The 22,267-nt window shown below is 32.9% G+C and overlaps 1 protein-coding gene across 1 annotated transcript; it reads right to left on the bottom strand.

The window, feature by feature from the left end:
- Nucleotides 1-373: 373 nt before the first annotated feature.
- LOC8276571 (protease Do-like 7) lies at nt 374-16,618 on the bottom strand. Its single transcript, XM_002532919.4, has 24 exons — nt 16,148-16,618; nt 15,772-15,842; nt 15,531-15,665; nt 15,066-15,124; nt 13,450-13,486; nt 12,777-12,902; nt 11,518-11,607; nt 9,497-9,562; nt 9,317-9,373; nt 9,164-9,229; nt 8,819-8,926; nt 7,735-7,815; nt 7,189-7,238; nt 6,540-6,705; nt 5,648-6,163; nt 4,744-4,926; nt 4,565-4,670; nt 4,085-4,255; nt 3,926-4,005; nt 3,619-3,846; nt 2,750-2,965; nt 2,471-2,628; nt 956-1,067; nt 374-788 (listed from the first exon to the last, which is right to left on the bottom strand). The coding sequence occupies exons 1-24, from the start codon at nt 16,425-16,427 to the stop codon at nt 612-614; spliced, it is 3,339 nt and encodes a 1,112-aa protein (XP_002532965.1). The 5' UTR covers nt 16,428-16,618; the 3' UTR covers nt 374-611.
- Nucleotides 16,619-22,267: the final 5,649 nt, after the last annotated feature.

The following is a 22,267-nucleotide window of genomic DNA, read 5'->3' on the forward strand; positions in this document are numbered from 1 at the left end:
TAAGTTAACATGCCTCTTAATGAACAAAATAATCTTTATGTCGGTTAACAGGACGACAAACTGATCATGAAGAATGAATGGAAATCCGCATCGACCTAACTGATGCAACTAAAAGATACTGAAAGCTTCAACATCATATAACATCATAAGCCTTTTCTGATGGCAGAAAATGAATAAACAAAAGGATTTTCAAGGCTTTTGTAATCTTTTTAGAGGAAAATATCCAACGAGAGGTTGAATTCACATTTGCCCCATATCATCTTCCATGACGAATTAATACATAAAACTATAAAGATTCAGAGGAAATATTGACACTAAACAGAGAAAATTGGGAGCACTCCATCACCACCACTTAGATAAAACTAAAACGGGCTAAATAAATGAAAATTTTCAATTTCTTTTTTCCCTGTTGCTGAATTATTCGTCAGTATGTAGTTTATTTATTTTACTGTGACAATTTTGATACAACAATTAGTAAAATACAGTGAAACTATAAACCTGACACCAAGTTGAACATCTAGCTAAACCCAACTCATGTAACTTGGCATACCTGTTCAACTCTGCTTGTTCTTCCTACAGTAATACTGTGCAAGTTGACCAAAATCCTTTATTCAGATAGAATTGCAGTCTAATGCTTTGATTGTTTCTCTACTCCACATTGCAGTGCCGGGATCAAATCTCAGCTCCCATGTAGGCCAATAATGCAGATCCTGCTTCAATGTCAATACTCGAGGTTTCCCATTTAGGTGGACAGTCCTTACGCGCACAAATTCCCCATGCCCTAATTCCTGATAAATCATAGCAGCATCAACACCACAACTATGTAAATGGCACCAAATAACTAAATTAACAAATATGAAGAAGAAAAGGGAGGCAAACAGCTCCTGCTCCAACATATATTTAAGATATTAATTCCCAGCATAATTACTGTTACTTCTAAGGAGAAAGTACATACCTTTGTCACATTAATGAAGGCGTCTAAATCAGGCACTGGCTTCCCATTAATTTCAACTATCCATTGAAGAGCGTACAAGCCATATCTGTGTACAGGACTTCCATGACACCACCTATTAAAACAAACAAGTTGTTCTGTAAGTATCTGATAAGCTGAAATTTCCAGGCATGACTAATGACATGTCACTAAATAACGGTACATATAACATTCCTAAGAAAAAACAAGAGGGAGTGAACATAGATTATGAGTAGCAAACAGCTGTCACTGGCCTGTACTTGAGTATACCAGTCTTAAACTCATCATCTAGCATATCCATTGGGACAGGTATCAAGGCTTTCAAGAGGACTGAGCAATCACTAAAAGATGCTTGAAAAAAAGCATACTCATAATGCCTCCTCATCGGCGCTGTCCTTCAGTTAAATGATCATTTTCTTTCAATTTAACTTTGCACTCTTTCTAGTGCTTCCTGTCCATACAACCCATGCGAGGGCATTCTTTGTCCTGCAGTGTCCTTCAACATATTATTTGTCAAAATACAACTTCACCAGCCAGCAAGTTTAATTAGCTGAATCTTTCATACACATCTAACTATGGAACCAAGAGCAACTTTGCTAAACCTAGCCTAGAAGGGATCAGTTGGCATGTCATAAATCATTAGAGATCCTAAATAGACAACAGCAGAGTGCCTTCATCCCACCTAGGGCTGAGCATGAGACTCGAAGATCCCGAACCGCACTGGAAATCTGAACCAAGAAAATCCATTAACCATTTGACTTTCTCTGAATCAAACTGTATCCAAAAAGAAATAGTACGGTTTTGGATCCTATTAGTTATCCATACCAAAATCTTCCCGTATTTTACCGAATCGAAGAGCCAAACTACAACCGGTTATTTATAATAAATAAGTCCAAGTCTAACGAAGAAAGCCTAAACTTATAACCCCAATGTAAGCAAAATCCAATAAATCAAGTGATTTTAGTCTAGTAAAACTATTAAGTTCATTGGCCCAAAAATAATAAATCTAAAATTACAAATCCTAAGTGTACATTTTAGTTTCACGTTATTCACATCTATTAGAGTAAGCACGTAACACATCACTCTACTATATAATTGTTGAAAACAAGCATGTAATATGTAATTCTACTAATTTTTTACTTCTATTGTGTACAATTTAAGTCTTCTTATAGATTCTCAAGTTTGAAAATGGTCTTTTAAGCTCAAAAATATAATTTTTTAGTTTAAACAAAATTATAAAAAAATGTCCAAGTTCCCTTGTCCAATTCCGTACGGAATTGTTCCAAAAAATCAGAACAGTTAGCAAAAGAGATCGTTATGTTACTGAAGATTGGGTATCGAAGATCCCCAAAGTTCGGTTCGATTCCAAAGATTTTCCAATCTCTGGTCCCTGAATCATGCTTATCCTCCCACCATGTAATGCCAAATTCTATTGCTCTCTAATTGCCATTTCACATCAAAGGAAGCCAGACCTATTTGCAGCAGAAGCAAAACTCTTACCTAGCCACATACACGCCATGACCTTCTTCAGGAAGAAATCCAAGAGCACGCACTGCCGGATGAGGATCTTGCACAATGCAACCACACCAATTTATTACACGCGTTGTACCATTCCCTTCTCTAACATCTGTTCCCACAAGAAGATCAATCTCACGTCCCTAAAAGCCATAAAGAAAATGGTCACATCATATACCCTTATAAGCAAGATTAAAATAAAATGTTCATTCAGCTGGCAAATAAGAGCAAGATGCAGAATACTACAAAGGGCATGCCCATTACCTGTCGAAAGATTGTCATGTTGAGTTTCCCATCATTTTCACCACTCTTGTCTAAAGCCTGGCAAGCACATTCTATGTCATGGAAGCAAGTGACTGGCTCTTTGTTGACTGCCAAAACCATGTCCCCTTGTTCTAACAGATTTTCAGCTTTTGATCCAGCCAAACAAACTTTAACACGTAAAACTTGTCGTCTAACTGGATCTTTCTTGACAAGAGCCTACAAGATATACTGACCATTAGTCATCAAAACAAAAATGAGACAACCTACTTTTCTAGTGAATATGCAAATGAAGTTCCAAGAATAGTTAACCGGCTCAACAACCACGACAACCACGTAGAAGTCATCAATAAATAGTTGAATAGCAACCTTTTAGGTGACCATAATAGCATCTAGAGCTAACAGGGAAAAAAAACCAGCTGCTGCAAATTTACAAGTGACATATATAATCCATCAACATTGAAACATAAAAATCAGCCGTGCATGCACACAAACTAGCAGACTCAAGCTTTAGTGCAAACTAGAAGCATAAAAGAACTAAAAAATGGTACTTAACCAACTACAAAGACTAATAAATTCCATCACTCTATGCATCCTACACATTGAACATGACTATTTTAACTTGAACATTTCAGCTACAACCACCTAGAATTCCGTATCTTACAAAACTCAAAACCATGATAGCAAAACCAATTATCATTTCCAATAATGCATATTCATCAAGAAAAAAAGAAGAGAAATAAAAGAATTTTAATTACATTTTCTAGAGCAATTCGAAGGTAACAGATATTCACATTTCACATGCAATTTGAGAGCAAGTTAAATGCAGATGAGAGCAAAAAAAGAAAAGAAAATCCCAAAAGAAGACGTACTTGGACCCAGTGATCACTCAAACCAAAGCTTCGTGCCTTTGAAAGTAGAGTAGGGTAAAGCTCAACCTCCAAAGTCCTGACAAGTGGCATTGGCTTTCTGACACCATTAATGAGAAGAGGTGGCCCATTTGCACCATGTATAATTTTCTCAAGAATTTGGCTGATCGAGTAAATAGGGATGCCTCTCACGAATTGATGATCTTCTGAGGTATTGCAACCATATTTCAACTAGAATCAAGAACAAAGCATCAAAATATGACACAATACAAAGCACATAATAGGAATCAACTTCTATCAGCTAGAATACCTGAGTTGAAAAGCTTCCCCATATAGCTTGGACTCGTCCATGCTCATCGGTAAGCACACCCGAAAATGTACTACCAAAATCTGGAAGATAGTATAAAATACAACTTCAAAACGCACTATTGCATGTGAATTTTTTAGCCAAGTAATATGTAATCCTTACCAGTATCAAGTTCAATGACTTCCATATTTGTTGCTCTATAACGTGGACAATCAGCTGAGCCAATATTCAAAGCAGCACATGGGTTGGTTACTATGGATTTCCTAGATGTTGCTTGCAGGCTTCTACTTAAGCCAACAAGATAGACTGAATCCCCACGACGTAATGCCGGCTCTATTCAGAATCATAAACTGATCAGTATTAAAAAAAAAAAAAAAGAAGCATTTTGCACATAAAAGAAATCAGTGTACTTGAGAAGAGAATGCATAGAAGGTGCAGCAGTAAGGCTCCCTCAAAAGGGAAAAGAAAAATTCACAATGGGACAAATTTCCATGTCATTAATCGACTCAGAAGAAAGTCCTGATTAAATGGAGATAAAAATTTGTGTCCAAACAAAAACACAATAACTACAACCAAGTTATATACACTCGCAATAATTTAGGGAAAAGAATTAATGCTACAATTGTACAAAGCCGACCTTACCAGGAAGCAATTCAGCAGCACGAACCATTGAGGCACCAACAGCTCCAAGGGCCAAGGGGTTATAAGCAACAAGAGCATAATTGTGAACAGGATGAAGAAATATCACCTGGAATAAGAAGTAGGCATTAAATACAACATTATGCAATTTCTTTCAGTAGTATTCACTTTTAAGAATCTACCTCGCCAGGAATTTCAATAGGAAAAGCAGCAAAGGACAGCATAACATCTGATGCAGAAATTGCAACTGTATTCCTATCTACCGCAACCAATCCCATATCTTGAGAATGATAAACAATAACACCAGTCCCAAAAAAATGCTGCGAATGGACGCCATCAAGCATAATTGTTGGTGGAACATGAACCTGCAAGTACAAGGAACAACTGTATGCTTCATAAAACCATTTTTTGAAATGTAAGAATAAGCTTTCGTAGGCAAGAACATGGGACGAGGAAACTACAGCAAAAAATCACTTCTATTAATTCATCAGAAATGAACAATAAAGCAACAAGGATACCTAACTATTGAGAAATAAAATATAAGGTTCAATATGCAACATCGCAAATAAAGAAAGTACGAGCTCTAGTGAAGCCTTGCCTTTGTCCATACAGGTGGCTATTATATGAAATAAATAATTGCATTCAGACTTCTCATTGAACATCTGAAGAAACATGAACTAAAGAGAATCACAGCCCCACAACATCAGAGTTGTTGTCATTAACTATACATTTATTTTCATGCTGAAAAAACATCGAAGGAGCAGAGAAAAGTTGTAGACATAAAAGAAAACAAAATAGGAAAAAAAAACAGAGAGAGTAACATAAACTTTTCTTAAGCTTGTCAAAATATGGCAAACTCTCTGAAAAGTGGTAGACACATATTTCTGAAGGCTCAAGCTTCAGGACTGAATTAAGTGCTAAGTTAGAAAATAAAGAGCGTAATATATTGTGATGAAAATAAAAAATGGGCTATTAAAATAGTAAAGGAAAAAACAGGAAATCTTATCAGAAGAAACCAGGACAATAAAAGTGGAAAAAAGACTGAAAACAACTATAACATTAAACAAATCACTTATCAGATTTTACCTCAAACATTACAAGAGTGGGCTCTATCACACTTTCTGCAAATGAAGCATTAGCTGTTGCTGCTGTTGCACCTTGATAATCTCTAAAAACATCATTTTCCACAGAACTTCGATCCTCCAACTTTACTCCTCCACTTTCATGCAGCAAGGAACGGTCAGAAACAGCAATATCATTGGAAGCCAAATCTGATACCCTTCGTTTCTTTGTTCCAACATCAGATTCATCCTGAAAATTTGGCTCCCCAGAAGATTGTTCATAACTGGTTTCCATACTGATAACACCATCAGTCAATTCGGGTTGGTCGCCTTGATTTACATGTTCTGTATGAGTTGCCTCCCCACTCAATGAAACAGTTTGGCTAGTTAAGCCTTGTCCAATTTCATTAATCTGAGTTGATTGCAGCAGAAATTCAGGTTGAATAGCAGGTTTTGCTGTCCATAAACCAGAGCTGTCATCACGAGTGTATATCTGTGGAGGGGCATACCATTCATGGCGATCAACCGTAACCAGGACAGACTGCAAGCATCATAGGAGATAAGAGACTTCAACCAAACTAATTCAACATACTCTCATCCTAAATAGAGAATAGCGCGGGCAAGGATATTATTCTTGGGGCAGGGTCATAGCTCAATAGCCCAAAACCCAGTTTCAAATATAACTCTGTCGCATATGGGCTACAATCTACATATTGGCTAAACACAAAAGGTCAGGAGCCAATAATTTTTACTTACTGCTATTGGGGCAGGGAGAAGAAATATCAATAAAAATCATTGAACTCAAATTAACAGGGTTTTATCACGTGGATGCAAGGCAATTCACTAAAGCCTACTGGTAGCTTGTACATAAATAAATCATTTGGTGGAAAATGTTGCCATAGTTAGTCACCATATACCTTCCTTCGATGACGATCCATGTAGCTTAAATATTCCAATGGAACCCTAGCACCCCTCGACAACTTAGATATAACAGAGATTAGTTCATCAACACGTGATATCTCTTCACCAGCAAACTTCTTGATGATTGCATGGCGAGGAACTCCAGCTCTAAATAGCATATATCTGCAACAGGTACATAAAACGATTTAATTCAGTATGGACCTGATATTCATGTTAAAGTAACCAACTAAACAGAAGTCAATTGAAAGATTCAAATATTCAAAACTATGGCACTCAACAAAATGATGACCAATTCTCTCCATTCTGTTAGGTAAAGCTTTCTGTGAGGGTATTGGATGCTATTCATTGCTACTTCACCTCAATAATCCATTTATACTTATTAGATACAATAAGTTGGATGCAAGCCAACTAATAGAAGGTTAACGACTATTAAGACATTATATCAGAATTTTTATTTTCAGTATATCATTCATCAAAAATGGCAGCAATGAGCTTGCTTGCAGATATCAGATCATTGTGAAAGTCTTTCCCAGCTCAAAATGTATATTGAACACAATCACAACTTAAAATGCTGAAGAAAATGTACACTATACAAATGCAGTAAATAGCACAATCAATTAAAAATATTTCAGAAAATAAACCTACCCAGGTTCTGACACGTACACCAGACCGCACTGGAAACGGAAATTTCTAGCCTGTTAAACAAAAAGTGAAAGTTTCAAGATGTTGACATGTAAGCTAGCATATGATAAATATAGTCTAAATGACAAAAATCAAACCAAAATTTTGACGCTACACTCGAGATACATTTGGGGAAATAATGTGTCAAATAGTCGAGGGAAAAATATCGTTAGAGAAAAACAGGGCTCCATGAAATAACAGTGTAGCCTAGGAAGACATTACTTAAAAATATGCAAAAGGAGCAAACTGAGGTTTTCAATAGAAATTTAAATTTCTAGTATAGAATATTTATATGATATACTTTCAAAAACATGCAAGACAGGTATGCATCACATGACCTTGGTTACATAATAATCAGTTCCTCAACCTGTCAATAGCAAGCTAGGCATAAACCACACAATCATAGTCTACCATAACAATTTGAGTGAAGTGGACAATCTTTTTAAACATTACGTGATCTAAAAATCGTTATCACCTTATTATGAAGAAAGGCTACAAAATCTGAGGTACCTGTTGGTAAGACAGAGGGTGTATCACTGCACCGCTTACTTCTAAGAAATAGTCAGGAGTTATTGAGTGTAAATCCTGAACCTGAAGCATAAATAGGTTAAAATGTGAATAAAGGAAGACAAAATATCATACCTTAAGAATGAAAGCAGCATAGCAAAAATTCAAGCCAAGGACTACTGCCATGCAAGAAACATACACTCTAAAAGAAGGCATATAGATAAACGATTTTCTTTTTTTTGCACAAAGTTATGCAAACATGGGGAGTCTTGAAGAAACAACTGTGATATCAATAGCCTCCTTTCAGAAATTCATGTGTGATGAACTTTGAACGAATATGAGCATAGAGGTAAAGCAGGCAAACAATGAGTAGTAAATCCATGTCCATCCAACCACTAACTCCGAAAGAAGCCTATTTATATCAAGTTATGGTGCAAGAATGCACTTCATTGCCCAACCTCCATCTAAAAATGGTCCTTCTTCTAATGAAATTAGCCTAATCTGTTCCCTTCTCGTAAAAGTCCACTCAGGAACCTTTTAAAAGTTTCTGTGGACACCTAAATTTCTAATCCAACAAATGCTGAAAGAGATGTACTACTATACTCAAAAGTAATCAATAGCAATAGTAGTTTCATTCATTCATATAACATGGACAGTGTATAGCATGGAGAGTGTATAGCACTCACTCCTTTGTTCAGCTATGCTAGCCGTGATGATTAGCAATTGATTAGCATAGTGCTCTTTAGTTATTTTCCCAAAATAGATATTGCAACAATGTTTACAGATGCACAGCTAGCCACATACAGGGTCTGATAATTAAATATGACACATCCTGAAACCTAGGAATGAATTTATTGCTTGCAACTTGCTTAATCCATAATTTTCTGCAGATCTTTTATCGTGCTGCTAGACAAGGATCAGAAAGAATTTATGGTCAATAGATTCCAAATGAAATGAAGAACCAGGATACCTACTTAAACATTTTTCCTCTAAATAAAGAAAAAGCAACAAACATTAGTAAACTCGGCATCAATAGATAAACAGAAACATAAAAGATGAATAGCTGAAAAATGAGAACAAGTCTTACCACTAAGTTAACAGTCAGGGACGTGCCACCCCTTTCAATCTGCAACTCAATCTTCTGGTCAACACTGTCATCAAGTAAACTCTCCAGTTTCAGAAATTGTGTAGTTACCTGCAATGCAATTCAAATAAATTATAAAATAAGGCACAGCATGCAAATAATTAAACATTCATGAAAGCCTAAGAGGCACACAAGAAAAACAGAGGAGGAGAAAGAGGGAAATCTTTACTTAGTACATTAGTTTTATGATCATGATAAAATAATTTATAAAACAGGCTAGTAATTGGAATACTGTTAAGTCAATCTACAAGTGCATAATTGCTTTAAAGTGAATTAATTCAAACTTACTTCTCCATTCACACGGACAAGCACATCACCTGGTTCTAACTTTGTATGAGCTGGGCCACCTGGCACCTGAAACATGTCAGAGCACATAGTTTACACTTTCATTTTATTCTTCTGCTCAAACTATTTCAAACTTATAAGAACACATGAGCTCACCACAGAGTCAACCACAAGCATTCCAGTTTCTGTAGGCGGAGATGCAAGCCGTACCAACTAAACCAATCAAAAGCACAATCAGATATTGAGGAGCCTATCCTGTTGGTAATAAGTTTTAAACACTACAGCAATAAAAAAAATTAAAAAAAATAAAAATTATGACTTTTAAAAACTGGATACCTGCTCAGTGTCACTTTGTAGACCAAGTCGGCGTGTCTCATCAAATCCTTTATGAAGAAATGTCACCTACAGCACCAAAAAAAAGGAAAGAAAAAGCCAAATTATGCAATAATATTCCTCCAGCATTGTCCACAAACAACAAACAGCATCAAGTAAAATCACCATTGATTATTACAAAATGATTTCACATGAGAAGTGTCTGGCAAGCAATACTGTATATGCACACATGCAGAAATGTGTTTGTCTGTGCAGTTGCCCACCAATTTGACTCCCCCTTCATTGATTTGCTTGAGCTAATGTGGAAAGTGGGCTTTTTCTTAAGCCAAGAAAAGGGGAAAAATAAAAGAGACCTGATTGCGACTATTAAAGAGCCATAAATGCAGTTCCTATATAATACACAGGGACACAAGATCATGAAGCCAAATTACTCATAAGCATTATTTGTCTTCATTTGCAGTATCAGTCCATTGAGGAATTGGATTTACATAACTTACAGGTCCTTAGTAGATTATTCCCTAAAAAAAAAGTCAAAATAACAACTGAAGGAGTAAAAATAAAAATAGAGTCTGCAGAATACTATTCTCAAATATTAACAGGATTTAACAAAGCTTCATATGCTTGAGTGCCTTGATATTCAAGCAATACTTTTACCACTGCTGCTGAATCAAATATCTGCATCACTTTTGAATGTAGTAATTCTTTCAACAAGCAACTCTCATATTCCACAAATAGTGCCTGAATGCACAATTTCCTGAAAGTTCAATCTGGCATGTTAAGTATCTTATATCAGTCAAGTATCCATTTAGAAAACTCTGGTATCTCCTCAATCGATAAGTCTCATATCGCCTCAATTGTTATAGCTGGAAATGCAGCCCCTACACCCCCAAAACCAGTCTTAGTTTACAAGAGATTCTCACATGGGAAGAGAAGGGAAATTTCCTAAACTATCTTTCCTTATTTTTGGCTGGTGGATCGATTTAAATATTATAGCTGATTCTTAAAATCTTCCTTAATTAGGTTTCCTTATTTATTTTTCTTTAATTATGGCAAGTAGGATTCAAGGAATGGGGGCTAGCCTACCCTCTCTTGTACTATTTAAATGTTATTTTCTTATGAAATAAAGGGGCAGAAATTTCTTCAAGGTTGTGAACTCCTAAAGTTCAGAGATTGTACGGTTCTCTCCATTGAGCCCTTAACTGTAATTCAATATAGGTCGTAAAGGTAGACACTCCAGAAAACACTCTTCACCCGCTTTTGATCCCATGGTGAATCGTAGGCCCATAACCCAATCCCAAATGCAGGACCGTAACATCAATCTTCATGCAGCATATGGACCTCTTTACCTGACGGCTAACTTAAGCGGTAGGCTAAATATATGAAGATGGAGTCCTGACCCACCAAACACAAACATACATTTTTTGCATCTAACAGTTCTTGATGCCCACAACCACAAGCTAGAGCCAATTTATCAGGCAAAGCCTTTTTGTCAACTGTTACCAAGCATGTTACATGTTGTCCTGCTATTCCTCTCCCAGTATTTAAAAGGAGACCATTCTCTTTCTCAGGATCCATAGCTTATGCGATGAAATGGCTAAGGTCCAAATGACCCTAAGAAGAAATAAGATGCATGCTTGGAAAAAGAAAGTGCAGATATTGGTCCAATACTTGTGTGCAATAATAATGAATGAGCCAGTTAAAATAGAAGACACAAATTCATTATAGCACGTTTAACAAAAAGAAGTTCAATAATTCATTAGTGTTAAGACGTAATCCACTTAAAACAGGGAGGTGAGAAAATGTGTTGGTCTTTCAGCAAATTGCAAGTGTTAGATCACAGCTACAAAATCATTTACCATGAAACAAATATGCGATAAACGATTAACATCCACATGTTCAACCTTTTATTTAGCACAATCAACATTATCTATTGAAAATATTAAAGGTAACATATATTACACATTGAAAATAAAAAAGGCAACATACAGTTTACCAAAATTCAAGGACAACATCACCAAACAAACCTGAAGCGTACCACGAGGTATTCGAACTGCTTCCCATTTATTTGTATAAGAATCTCTTCCCTTCTGAAGAAATCTAAGTGCCCTAACAACCTGCAAACAAATCAGACGGTAATTCCATGCCTATAACGGTTAGCTAAAGTTGAAGTTTTTAGAAGGGACCAATAAGTAGAAGTCCAATCATGTCTAAGGCAAATTCATTTAAGTGTTTTTAACATATGATATCCCTTTGCTGAATTTACAGTTTTTCTACAATTTCTACTCTGCATTCCACGGGATAAAACTTTTGTTATGACTTTAAGAGGTTAGTGTATCAGAAGGTGTATTTAGGTTCTCCATGAACCTAATGTCTATTACCACTAACATAGATAATTCAAACAGTGGTTCCTGAAAGTCAAACTAACCCAAAACAAATTGAAGTTGAAAGGAAAATAATGAAGCTAGACAAACTCCATTTGCAACTCAACCCTCTCTTCACAATGAAGAGAAGCACCACGACTAAAACTGAGATAAATGGATTTATATTGAGGAAAGATAAACAGGCCCAACAAAAATCAGACAAAGATGCCTAGCCATATTGTAGCAACTCAAGTCTCTAGATACGAGACAAAGATGCAGCACATTTTTTATGTCCATACCATAACTTGGCTAGTGAATGTGAGAACCCTACTCTTAACACTCCATATCCTAAAGATAAACTATAAATTAAATAGCAACTTACATGCCTACCAGTGTGAAGCTGCAACCTAGGGCCAAAAGTGTTTTCCGTCATTCGCGAAGGCATATTTACTTATGCAGGCTTGAGGCACACAACAATACCTATACTTGAAATTTTAGAGGTTAAAAGGGTGCCAGCATATGTGAATTCTTAGATCAAACCATTGTAAAGTTGTTATAAGTTCATGATTTCATACACCACCAGAATGTTGCTTTCAGCCAAGGAAGAACTAAGGATGGTCATTCTCAATTCCACTGATCCAGGTTCCACTCCTCTCACCACGTAGCACTTTCCACCTCTCTCTGCTTTCTTCCTCTCTCTTTATATTTCTCCTACTTTTAGCAGAAATAGTTTTTACTATTTCTTTTGCTACAAGCGACTACGACTTTTTGTTCTTCTACTATTTTCTGTATGTTTTTACCACTAATATTAACAACATTAGACACCTCAATACATGGATTACATTAATTAATTTAATGTAAAAGCATTAGAAAACAAAAAGTAAGGTAAATCAGCCCAAATAATAAAGAATCAAAGCACTCACTCGTTCTAAAGGTAAGAAAAAGGCAGAAGCACTTGAGGACTTGCTGCCAGCATTCAAGGCTACTGCTCTGCCTTGCCAATCAATCACTGGGGAGCCACTCGACCCACCCTTAGTCCCAGATGCAGCCTAAAAGAGAAACGAAATACAAGTAAAAAATGTAGTTTCAAGATGCAAGGTGCCTGATTAATATGCTAGTAATCAACAACCTGGAGTACATAATTTGATCAACGGAAAAAATCAAGATAAGTGTTCTCAACAAAAATACATTCAACAAGATTAGTGCAGCTGCAACACTTGGTGCAGCATCTTAAACCAGTCTAACATAGATTTAAAATCTATACACATGCCAATTTATGTAACAGAAAAAGTAATCGACAAGCTTACAAACTCTAACACTACCAAGCATTTAAAAAAGACTTATAAAAATGCCAAAAAGACTAAAACCGCAGAACATATTAACATTCATGATCCGCCAAGGACTTGAAGAAATACAAAGAATGAAAATTCCATAAAAACAAACAGTTAATGGAGCTCATTCCTAACATCAATAGGATGTCCATTGATGAGAAAGTTAAGTCCCACATTGCTTTATGCAAATTGTGGATAACCTACTTATTGAAGTACTTGAAAATTATCTATCTGCAATTCATAGAACAACAGTTGAGCTACTTACTTGCATGTAGAATGTGTTGAAGTCGTTATACCCATCTCTACACCAAATAAATTTCATGGTTAGCAGAGTTCTAATATTAAATCAACAAAACTGAACCTATAAATATTTGATCTTTATGTTTTATCAGCCGGGCAGTGCTATAAAATAATATGGACACAACTACAAACCAAAGGTAAAACAATAAATTAGACATGAGCATGAGCTTATCTGTTACAATACAAATTCCAAAAACCCCCTTATCATCTATCCCTTCTCTCTAGAGATCAAATTATTATCAACTGAACTTAACACAGTTAACCTTAATTAAAATCTAACCAGGGTTGACTGTATATGGATCATCTTCTTCTGTATATATTTGATCTTTATGTTTTATCAGCCGGGTACTGCTATAAAATAATATGGACAACTACAATGCAAAGGTACAACAATAAATTAGACATGAGCATGCGCTTATCGGTTACAATACAAGTTCCAAAAACCCCATTATCATCTATCCCTTCTCTCTAGAGATTAAATTATTATCAACTGAATTTAACACAATTAGCCTTAATTACAATCTAACCAGGGTTGACTATATATGGATCATCTTCTTCTATTCCACTTGGTTTAGGGTCAATCTACTGAAAGGTCTGAGTCCATAAGTCCCTTTTTGCCACTTTCCACACGTCATCGTAACTATGCCCCTCATTTGCCTCTCTCCTGCAACTTTTGTACCAGAGCAATTATTAGTTTATGATGGACATACCAAAACCATATCAATCATCCTCCTTTCAACTCTTCTTCAATGGGTGACACTTCCATCTTCCTATAAAGCACTCATCCTTATCCATTCCTCCCTTCTACTTCCACATATCCGACTTAGTATCTTAATCTTTACCACACTAATCTTATGTACATGTTTCTTCACCACCCAACAATTGAACCAACATAGCTTGTCAACATTTTGTCCTCCAAAACTTCCCCTTCAACATACTTTATATTTTAAGACATGCAAGACTCCTTTCATATTTCTCCATCTTATGCATCATGCTTTACTCCACTCCTTTGGGTACCACTGTTCAATTATATAATAAAGCCTAGGACTGTGAAAAAAGAGCTTTAGACCGCCACACCATCCAAACTAACCAACTTTGCCCATTCAGCTCCTCAAAACTCAATGCATACACTCTGTTTTTGTTCTATTTAACTCAAGATTGTCATGCTCCAATGTATTTTGTGATACATAAAATGATAGGAAAAGAAAATTTAAGCTATCCACTCATTTTTATCCAAAATAGAGTAAGCACAATTCCTATGGTCAAAATATACCTTTGCGATTCACCAATACTTCATAAAAGTCATCCCCTATCATTTCAAATCAACCATTACCGAACAACTCATGAACCTCCTAGTAACCACATGTTTACCTTAAGAATTATATGAAGATTCCAATATGAATGACCACTTGACAGTCCAAAAGTGGAAAAAGAGCGAGAATGTAGCAACTAATAATGCCATGCACGCAGTTATTATTGTTAATGTTAAAAGTTTACAACTATTTCATTCAGTTTCATATTTCAATCAGACTTTACAACAAGGAGAGGAACATTGACAACATTAATAAATGTAACACATACTTTTTGTAATGAGGTGCATCTCTATCCAAACGAGCAAGAGTACCAGCCAAGATGGAAACCTGCAAATTCATAATCAAATGGATAAAAGAAAATTGACTGGAGAAAGAAATCCATAAATAGCAAGCTGAATTACGATAAAATTGAATCACTAGGGCATAGAGAAACATAAATTCAACATCAAATGAGACAGGACAGGTCATCACAAGAAATGTATAAAATGGGTAGAATTTTCATGGGATTAATGATTTGCCTAGGTGGCATAGATCAATAGGCTCACTAAGGAATATCTTTATTTACCACCTCTTTTCTAGGTTTGGCATCACCCAAGAAAGATGATCATAGAGATTCTTATCCCCGTAAATAAGGAAAGTTTGAAAAGGAGATGAACAAGATAACGGAAGAAAACTAACACATAAATACAATCCTTTGCACTAATAGAAAAAGAACTTCATGTAAGCAAAATACCTTCTCACCACTATCATTACCAACAACCCTGATCTCGAGCCCAACACAAGCAGCCTCAGGGGCTAGAGGAATCTCCTCGTAATTCAGAAACTGAATTGCACTAGGGTCATAACAAAAGAAGCCAAAATCATGAACCTATGAGAAAAAAAAAAGGCATTAATTCATTCCAGGACAAACATTGTGCAAAGGTAGTCAACAGTGAGAACAACAACAACAATAATAAAAGGAAGTGAATGCTTACAGGATCTCGGTATATAGGATAGATAGGAATTTCTTCACGATTTAGAAACATTGCCTCAGCAACTACAGGTCCTAGGAAACAAAAATTAATAAAACTGTCACTGCTACAAAACATAATGATAATCCCATTTATTGCTAACCAAACTTGAGTCTGACATTAAAACACTGTCAATATCTTATATACAAAGACGCCTCTCCAAAATGCACATATTCAAGTTTAGAACATAACATTCAAACACTATTTCAATTCTTTCTTACTTGATTTACTCATTCATTTATCTGTGTAGTTAGTTAAACTAGAAACCAATTCTATAAGCAATTTAACCAAAATAACAGAAAATAAAATTCATTTTCTTTGTAATACAAATTATGAGTACCAGGCTTGACGACGTGGCGATTAGTAAGAATTATTCCGCGGCGTTTATCGACAACAAAACCGGTGGCATAGCTAGCACCAGCAGACTCAGTATCGAAAGCGCGACAAGCAGTTGTACGCAAAACGACGACGGCGGGGACCACCTTGTTAAGGGCCTTACGCCAGTCCTCAGCCGTAGCAGCATTTTCTTTAAAAGGAGGATCGATCTCCATACAGAGATCCTCCTTCATGCTTGACTCTATGGCTGTCTCCGATCCTAATCTCTCCAGCGGATCCCCCATTCCGTAATTTTTCTTTCTTTTTCTTTTTTTTCTTTTAAGGGATTAAAGAAGTTGGTTTTCTCGGGAAAGTGAAGGGAAATGAAAAATCTTTTGATGGAGTGAGATGTGGAGTGAGGGATAATTACTATGTCCCCATTAGAGTTCCCTAAATAGGCACTTCATCCTTAGAGTGACTTCTGCAGGCACATATTTTAGGTTTTTAACAACGTTTTCCTTAAATGACTAGTTTTAAATCTTAATTGGGTGTTTATCCATTTTATTATTATTATTTTAATTATAAAATTAAATTAATAGATATAATTTAGTAAAAAATTTAATATTTAATATTTAATTTATAAAATTTTAAAAATAAATAGTAAATTAACTATTTTTTAATTTTTTTAATTTTTTAAAAATTTTAAAAGTGTATTAATAAAATATATAATTTTAATTAATTTTAATTTTATATAAATCAATATATCAATATAATTGATATTACTAATTTTTAGAATTATAATTTTATTACATATTTAAAAGATCAATTTATTATTAACTACAATATTAAAAATATAATTTAAGATGTTATTTTTTAGATTTAGAATTACATCTAATACAAGACTAATTTATTAGTAATATAATATAAAAATATAATTAATATGCTATTTCTTAAAATAAAATTAGTATCATTATTTGATTTAAAAAATTATTTATTAGTTAATATAATAGTAAAATATAATAAATATGCTATGTTTTAGGATTAGAGTCAGTATTTAATTAGAAATGTAATTATGAATCAATAAATTAATAAAAAGACTATAAAATTACACATAAGCTTGAACTCTATGTGTCAAAAATAAATACACATATCAAAATAAAAAATTTATATGTCAAAAAATTTAGATTTCAAAAATTAATATATGTAGATATGATTTCTCCCTTCTTAAAAAATACCTTTATTTCTAATATGTACAGCAAGAAAGTATAATAATATAATTCAAGCTTAAATCATATTTTGCTCACTTTTAATACATTTAACCTTGTCAAAAGTATCATAATTTAAGTCCAATTTTAATTTTAGACTCATTGAATATTTGAATCGAACATAAAAATATAAATATTCAACTATATACATTTTTTAATTTTTAAACTCATTATTGTCTTTTATGAATGTTTCTATAATTAGTTGCAATATTAAGAATTTATTTTATTTATAGAAAATTTTAATTATTTTTAAGTTATTAATTAATACTTTATTCATTCTCCTCTACATATCAAAAATCTTAATAGTGTGCTAATTCTTTTTTTTTTTATTCTTTTTTTTAAATTGTCTTTTATAAATTAAAAATTACAATACTTGAGCAATTAAAAAGTAAAATAAATTAAGATGTTTAATTTTTTTTATATATGTCAGCACTCCTTTTCAGAATCTAGATATCGAGGGAATTCTAGAAAATTCGATAACAAAAGTTACTATTTTTTCCGAGTGTCGAGGAGTTAAAGGACAATCAAATCACAGGTAGGGTTACGAATAATTGAGCTAAAGATTACTTTTTGAAATTAAATTAGGCTAGATTGATTAAAAAGTTTAAGTTTTAGGGTCAAAATCAGTCAAATGGCCAAATTTGAGGACTAAAACGTAAGTCTGCGAACTGATTCTGTCACACAACCGATCGGCTCTAACCAAAAAATTGAATTTTTGGCATTGTCTTTTAATATTTTCCGACCTTAAACGTCAATGATTATTAAAATGCGTATACTGTAAAGTCTTATGAATAATTATTCAAATTCTTAAATATTTTTATGATTTATTCAAATATTTATCATTGAAAACAGTTTTGATAAATCTAAATAAATATTAATAATTATTAGTAATATCAAAAATTAAAAAAAATATATCCTAGCTTCTAGGGTTTCCTTCATCTTTCTTTAAAAATAGAAAGGAAACACTAGGCAAGGAAATGTTGGCAACTATTAGCAGAGATCAGCAATAAGGTCTTAAGGCAAGGCAACATACACGAACTCCCAAAAACTAAACATATAGCCAAAACTCTCGATTGTTATCTAATCTTTTATTCAACTTCCTTCTTTATTTTGAAACTCAATGATATGTACAATACGGAGACAGTTTGAGAGTTTCAAAATAACCATATCTTCATCTTTCTTCTTTTTTATGATTATTTATGATTAGTAACATGTTGATTATTATATGATTAATAACATGTTAGGTTTTTTTAATTATTATTCTTCAATGATTATTTTACATGATCTATGTGCTTAGACTTAAGGTTAATATGATTTTAAGCATTTTTCATCATATGATATTCTTGAATTTTGAAACAGGTAACTTTTCTTTCTTGGATTTTGAATTAGATAAATCATATGAGTATTTTAATATGTTAACCTTTATTCGATGACAATTCATGTATTTGAATGATTAGATCTAAGTTATGCATGATTAGTTCAATATGCATGTTTTAGGAAACTATTATGTTTATTCATTGTAAGTTCTCTTTTTCAACAATTTGATTTTTCTTCTCTTAAAAATAGATTTATTTATGTATTATTTAGTGTTTTGTATGTATTTTAATTGTTATTTATATATTTTCATGCATATATCTTAGATGAATGGGCGTTGGAGGTATAAAGTTGTCAAATCGGCCTAAGATGGAACTCTAAAGCCGGTCGATTCTATGAATAGTCGATCGGCTATACGTAGAGCCGATCGGTTTTGTGACACTGCCAATCAACTATTTGTTTGATTAGTTGCTCATTTTTGCAATTTCGAGAATTTTCATTATTTCTAGCCAATTTTAGCAAATTCTCAATTATTTTCAAGTTAATTAGTTCTACTAGGATTATAATAATTTAGTTTTTATTGCTTTCTCTTATTTTTCTTTATTTCCACTTCATGTTTCCATAATTTGATGATCAAATGCATTCATATGCGATTGAAAATTAAAAGATGAATATCTAGACCTAAGGTCTATAATCAAACTTTGGTATGTAACTTGTAGCCTATTAGGTTTAAGAGATGGTAAACTGGACCTAACTTATAAAATCTATTGAGACTTAGGCGGGCTTTACCATGTTTGATTAATGAATTAACCTACTTAGATTAGAAAATTGAATCAAACATTGGGCATGTAAGATGTAGCTCATATAGGATAAATACTTAGTAAATAAAATATAATTTATAATTGGGCTAGACTAAGTGAGTTTATTTGTACATAATTAAATGGTTAAATTAGGCTAACCACATAAATAAGGGAATTGGGTTGAAACAAAAATAGATTAAACTTAGGTGGACTACATATACCGAATTGCTTAGTGTGTAAATTATCACTATGCTACATTTATAAAGAATGAGTTATTAACTAATAAAATTAAAAGTAAGGATACACCACTAAGGAAGTTGGCTTCCAGATCCATCTCTAGATATGGCGAAGCTTCCTTATGGAATCTAGTACGTCGTTCAATTAGTAAAAATGTCTTGGAGAATTATTTGGGTGGCAACTCCCTTTCCCGATCTAGTCTCTATGACTAGTTAGTATGTCTCCAATTATGTTGAAAAGTCTTGCAGTGTCGTAATTGCTAAAGACACTTAGGTGAGTGCCCGAAACTGCCACCGACAACATCCTAGGCTCTTGTATATGCTTAAATTTTGAATTATTAAAAAACTCAAGCTTGAACACGACTTTATGCTTGATCTTATATTCGACTAAAGGTCCAATTTGAAATAAATATAAATGAAGCAATCTAGAAATTACGATAATCAGTTTGAGTTACCTCATTTAAGCCATGTTTACATTATGCATTATTCAAGTTTGCATTGATTGAAAGATTTTTTTATTGTTGAACATATTTTTCCCTACATTATGTGTTGGCGAAAATAAAAGTAAGGTAAAGGTAAAGGTAAATTTAATAAAGTAAATAGAAATAAGGTTTTATGAAATGAAGAAGAAGTTTTAATTTTTTATTTGAAAAAAATGGACGGTGAATAAAGGTAATATGGAATTTTTTAAACTATAACCTTCTCGACCCACCAATTTAGTGCGTTGAAATTTGAAGGATTTGGAGATTTTTGCTATTCATATTTTCTTTTCATACATGGATTGGAGGTTCTAAAATAATATAAAACCTTCAAAACTTAAAAAGATCTAATCATTTTTAAATTGATGATTGCAAAAGAATATACATGATTCTTTACATTTTTTAGTTTAATTACGTGTTTTTAATTGTAGTATTGTCATGTACAATTTTTTTATGTTTGTAATTTGATACATATAAATGGAATATGATGAAATTAGTATAACGTGGCAACCAAAGCTTGATTTGTTCATACACTAAGCTCCATGTAGGACATGCACTGTTTTGCTCCCAAAACTCTTGGATTCAACCTTATTTATAAACTAAAGTAAGTAAATCAAAATGATATTATTCATTTTTTATAAAGAATGATGCATATTTGTAACGACATTACTACTATTTTCATTATATCTATGTTCCCTTCTACTCTCCTGACTGCCATCAACAATATTGCCACTACCATATCCCATAATATTGTCAAAACTACCATTATCATTGCACTTCTATATTCTTTACCATCACTATAACCCGCAATAATGGTATATATCCTTCCTTTCCAATTATTTATTATTTTTATACAAATTATGGCTTCATTCTTAATAAGGGCTAATTGTAAAAATCATCATGACTTTTAGCATTTTTTATAAATTTTTAGCATGATTTTTTAATTTTGGCAATTTCAACACGAATTTAAAATTTTTTACAATTCAAAGCATCAGTTTAAAACTTTGGCATCACGTGGCGCTAGAATTGGCTGAGCTAATCCACGTAAATGCCACATTAAGAATCTCACATTTGGTTAATTACAAATAAAATCACGAACTTTGATTTTTTTGCAATTTTATCACAATTTTTTAATTTTGATAAATTGGTATACAAATTTAATAATTTAATTTTTTAAGATATAATTCAATTAAAATAAGTAAATAATAAATTTAATTACAATAAGAAAAGAATAAAAATTAAAATGTTTAGTAATTAATATAAAATTTAATTACAATAAGAAAGGTATATAATTAATTAGAATAAATTAAGAGTTTTTGCCTTATAATTAAAATTTTCAATTTTAAGACCTCCTTCTACCTACCGTGGGTTTATCTTCCATAAAGTAACTAGACAAAGTGTGAGCCCATAAGAACTCACCTAAAAAAAATCTGCTACCCTACTAACATTAATAACTAACATATATTAATCATGTTTTTGAAGAATAATAAAACAAAATTATAAAAATATGTATTCATATCTTATTTAGATTATGTTAAGCTATTAATATCAGTCATGATTAATTATAAAATTGCAGATTATAAATCATGAAGATTTATCTTAAAACCTTAATATGCTTTATAACTGCATTATTTTTTAAATAATATTAAAATTACATTTATAATTTTTTAAATAATATTAAAATCACATTTATGATTTTTTAAATAATATTAAAATCACATTTATGATTTTTTAAATAATATTAAAATCACATTTATATTTTTATTTTAATAAAATGCTTAACTTATTTACTGCAATCAAGTAGTATATTCAATTACTAAATATTTTAATTTTAATTTTTTCTTATTGTAATTAAATTCATTGTTTACTAATTTTAATTGAATCGAATATTTGTGTATCAATTTTTCAAATTAAAGTCGTGAATAAAATTTACAAGAATAAAATTTGTGACTTTCTTTACAATAAAGCAAATGTAGGATTACTGACGTGGCATCTACGTGAAGTAGCTAAGGCAACTATAGCTCTATATCAGCAAGATTATATCAGATTTT

This window comes from Ricinus communis, chromosome 5 (genome assembly GCF_019578655.1).
Source record: "Ricinus communis isolate WT05 ecotype wild-type chromosome 5, ASM1957865v1, whole genome shotgun sequence".
In the NCBI taxonomy this organism is placed as follows: domain Eukaryota; kingdom Viridiplantae; phylum Streptophyta; class Magnoliopsida; order Malpighiales; family Euphorbiaceae; genus Ricinus; species Ricinus communis.

Excerpts from the sequence above, each read along its gene's own strand:
- LOC8276571 (XM_002532919.4), bottom strand. The coding sequence starts at position 16,427 with ATGGGGGATCCGCTGGAGAGATTAGGATCGGAGACAGCCATAGAGTCA. Across the intron at positions 8,927-9,163 it reads TTGTCCGTGTGAATGGAGAA|GTAACTACACAATTTCTGAA; the intron begins GTAAGTTTGAAT and ends ATTGCATTGCAG. Across the intron at positions 4,006-4,084 it reads AGTCATTGAACTTGATACTG|ATTTTGGTAGTACATTTTCG; the intron begins GTAAGGATTACA and ends ACTATCTTCCAG.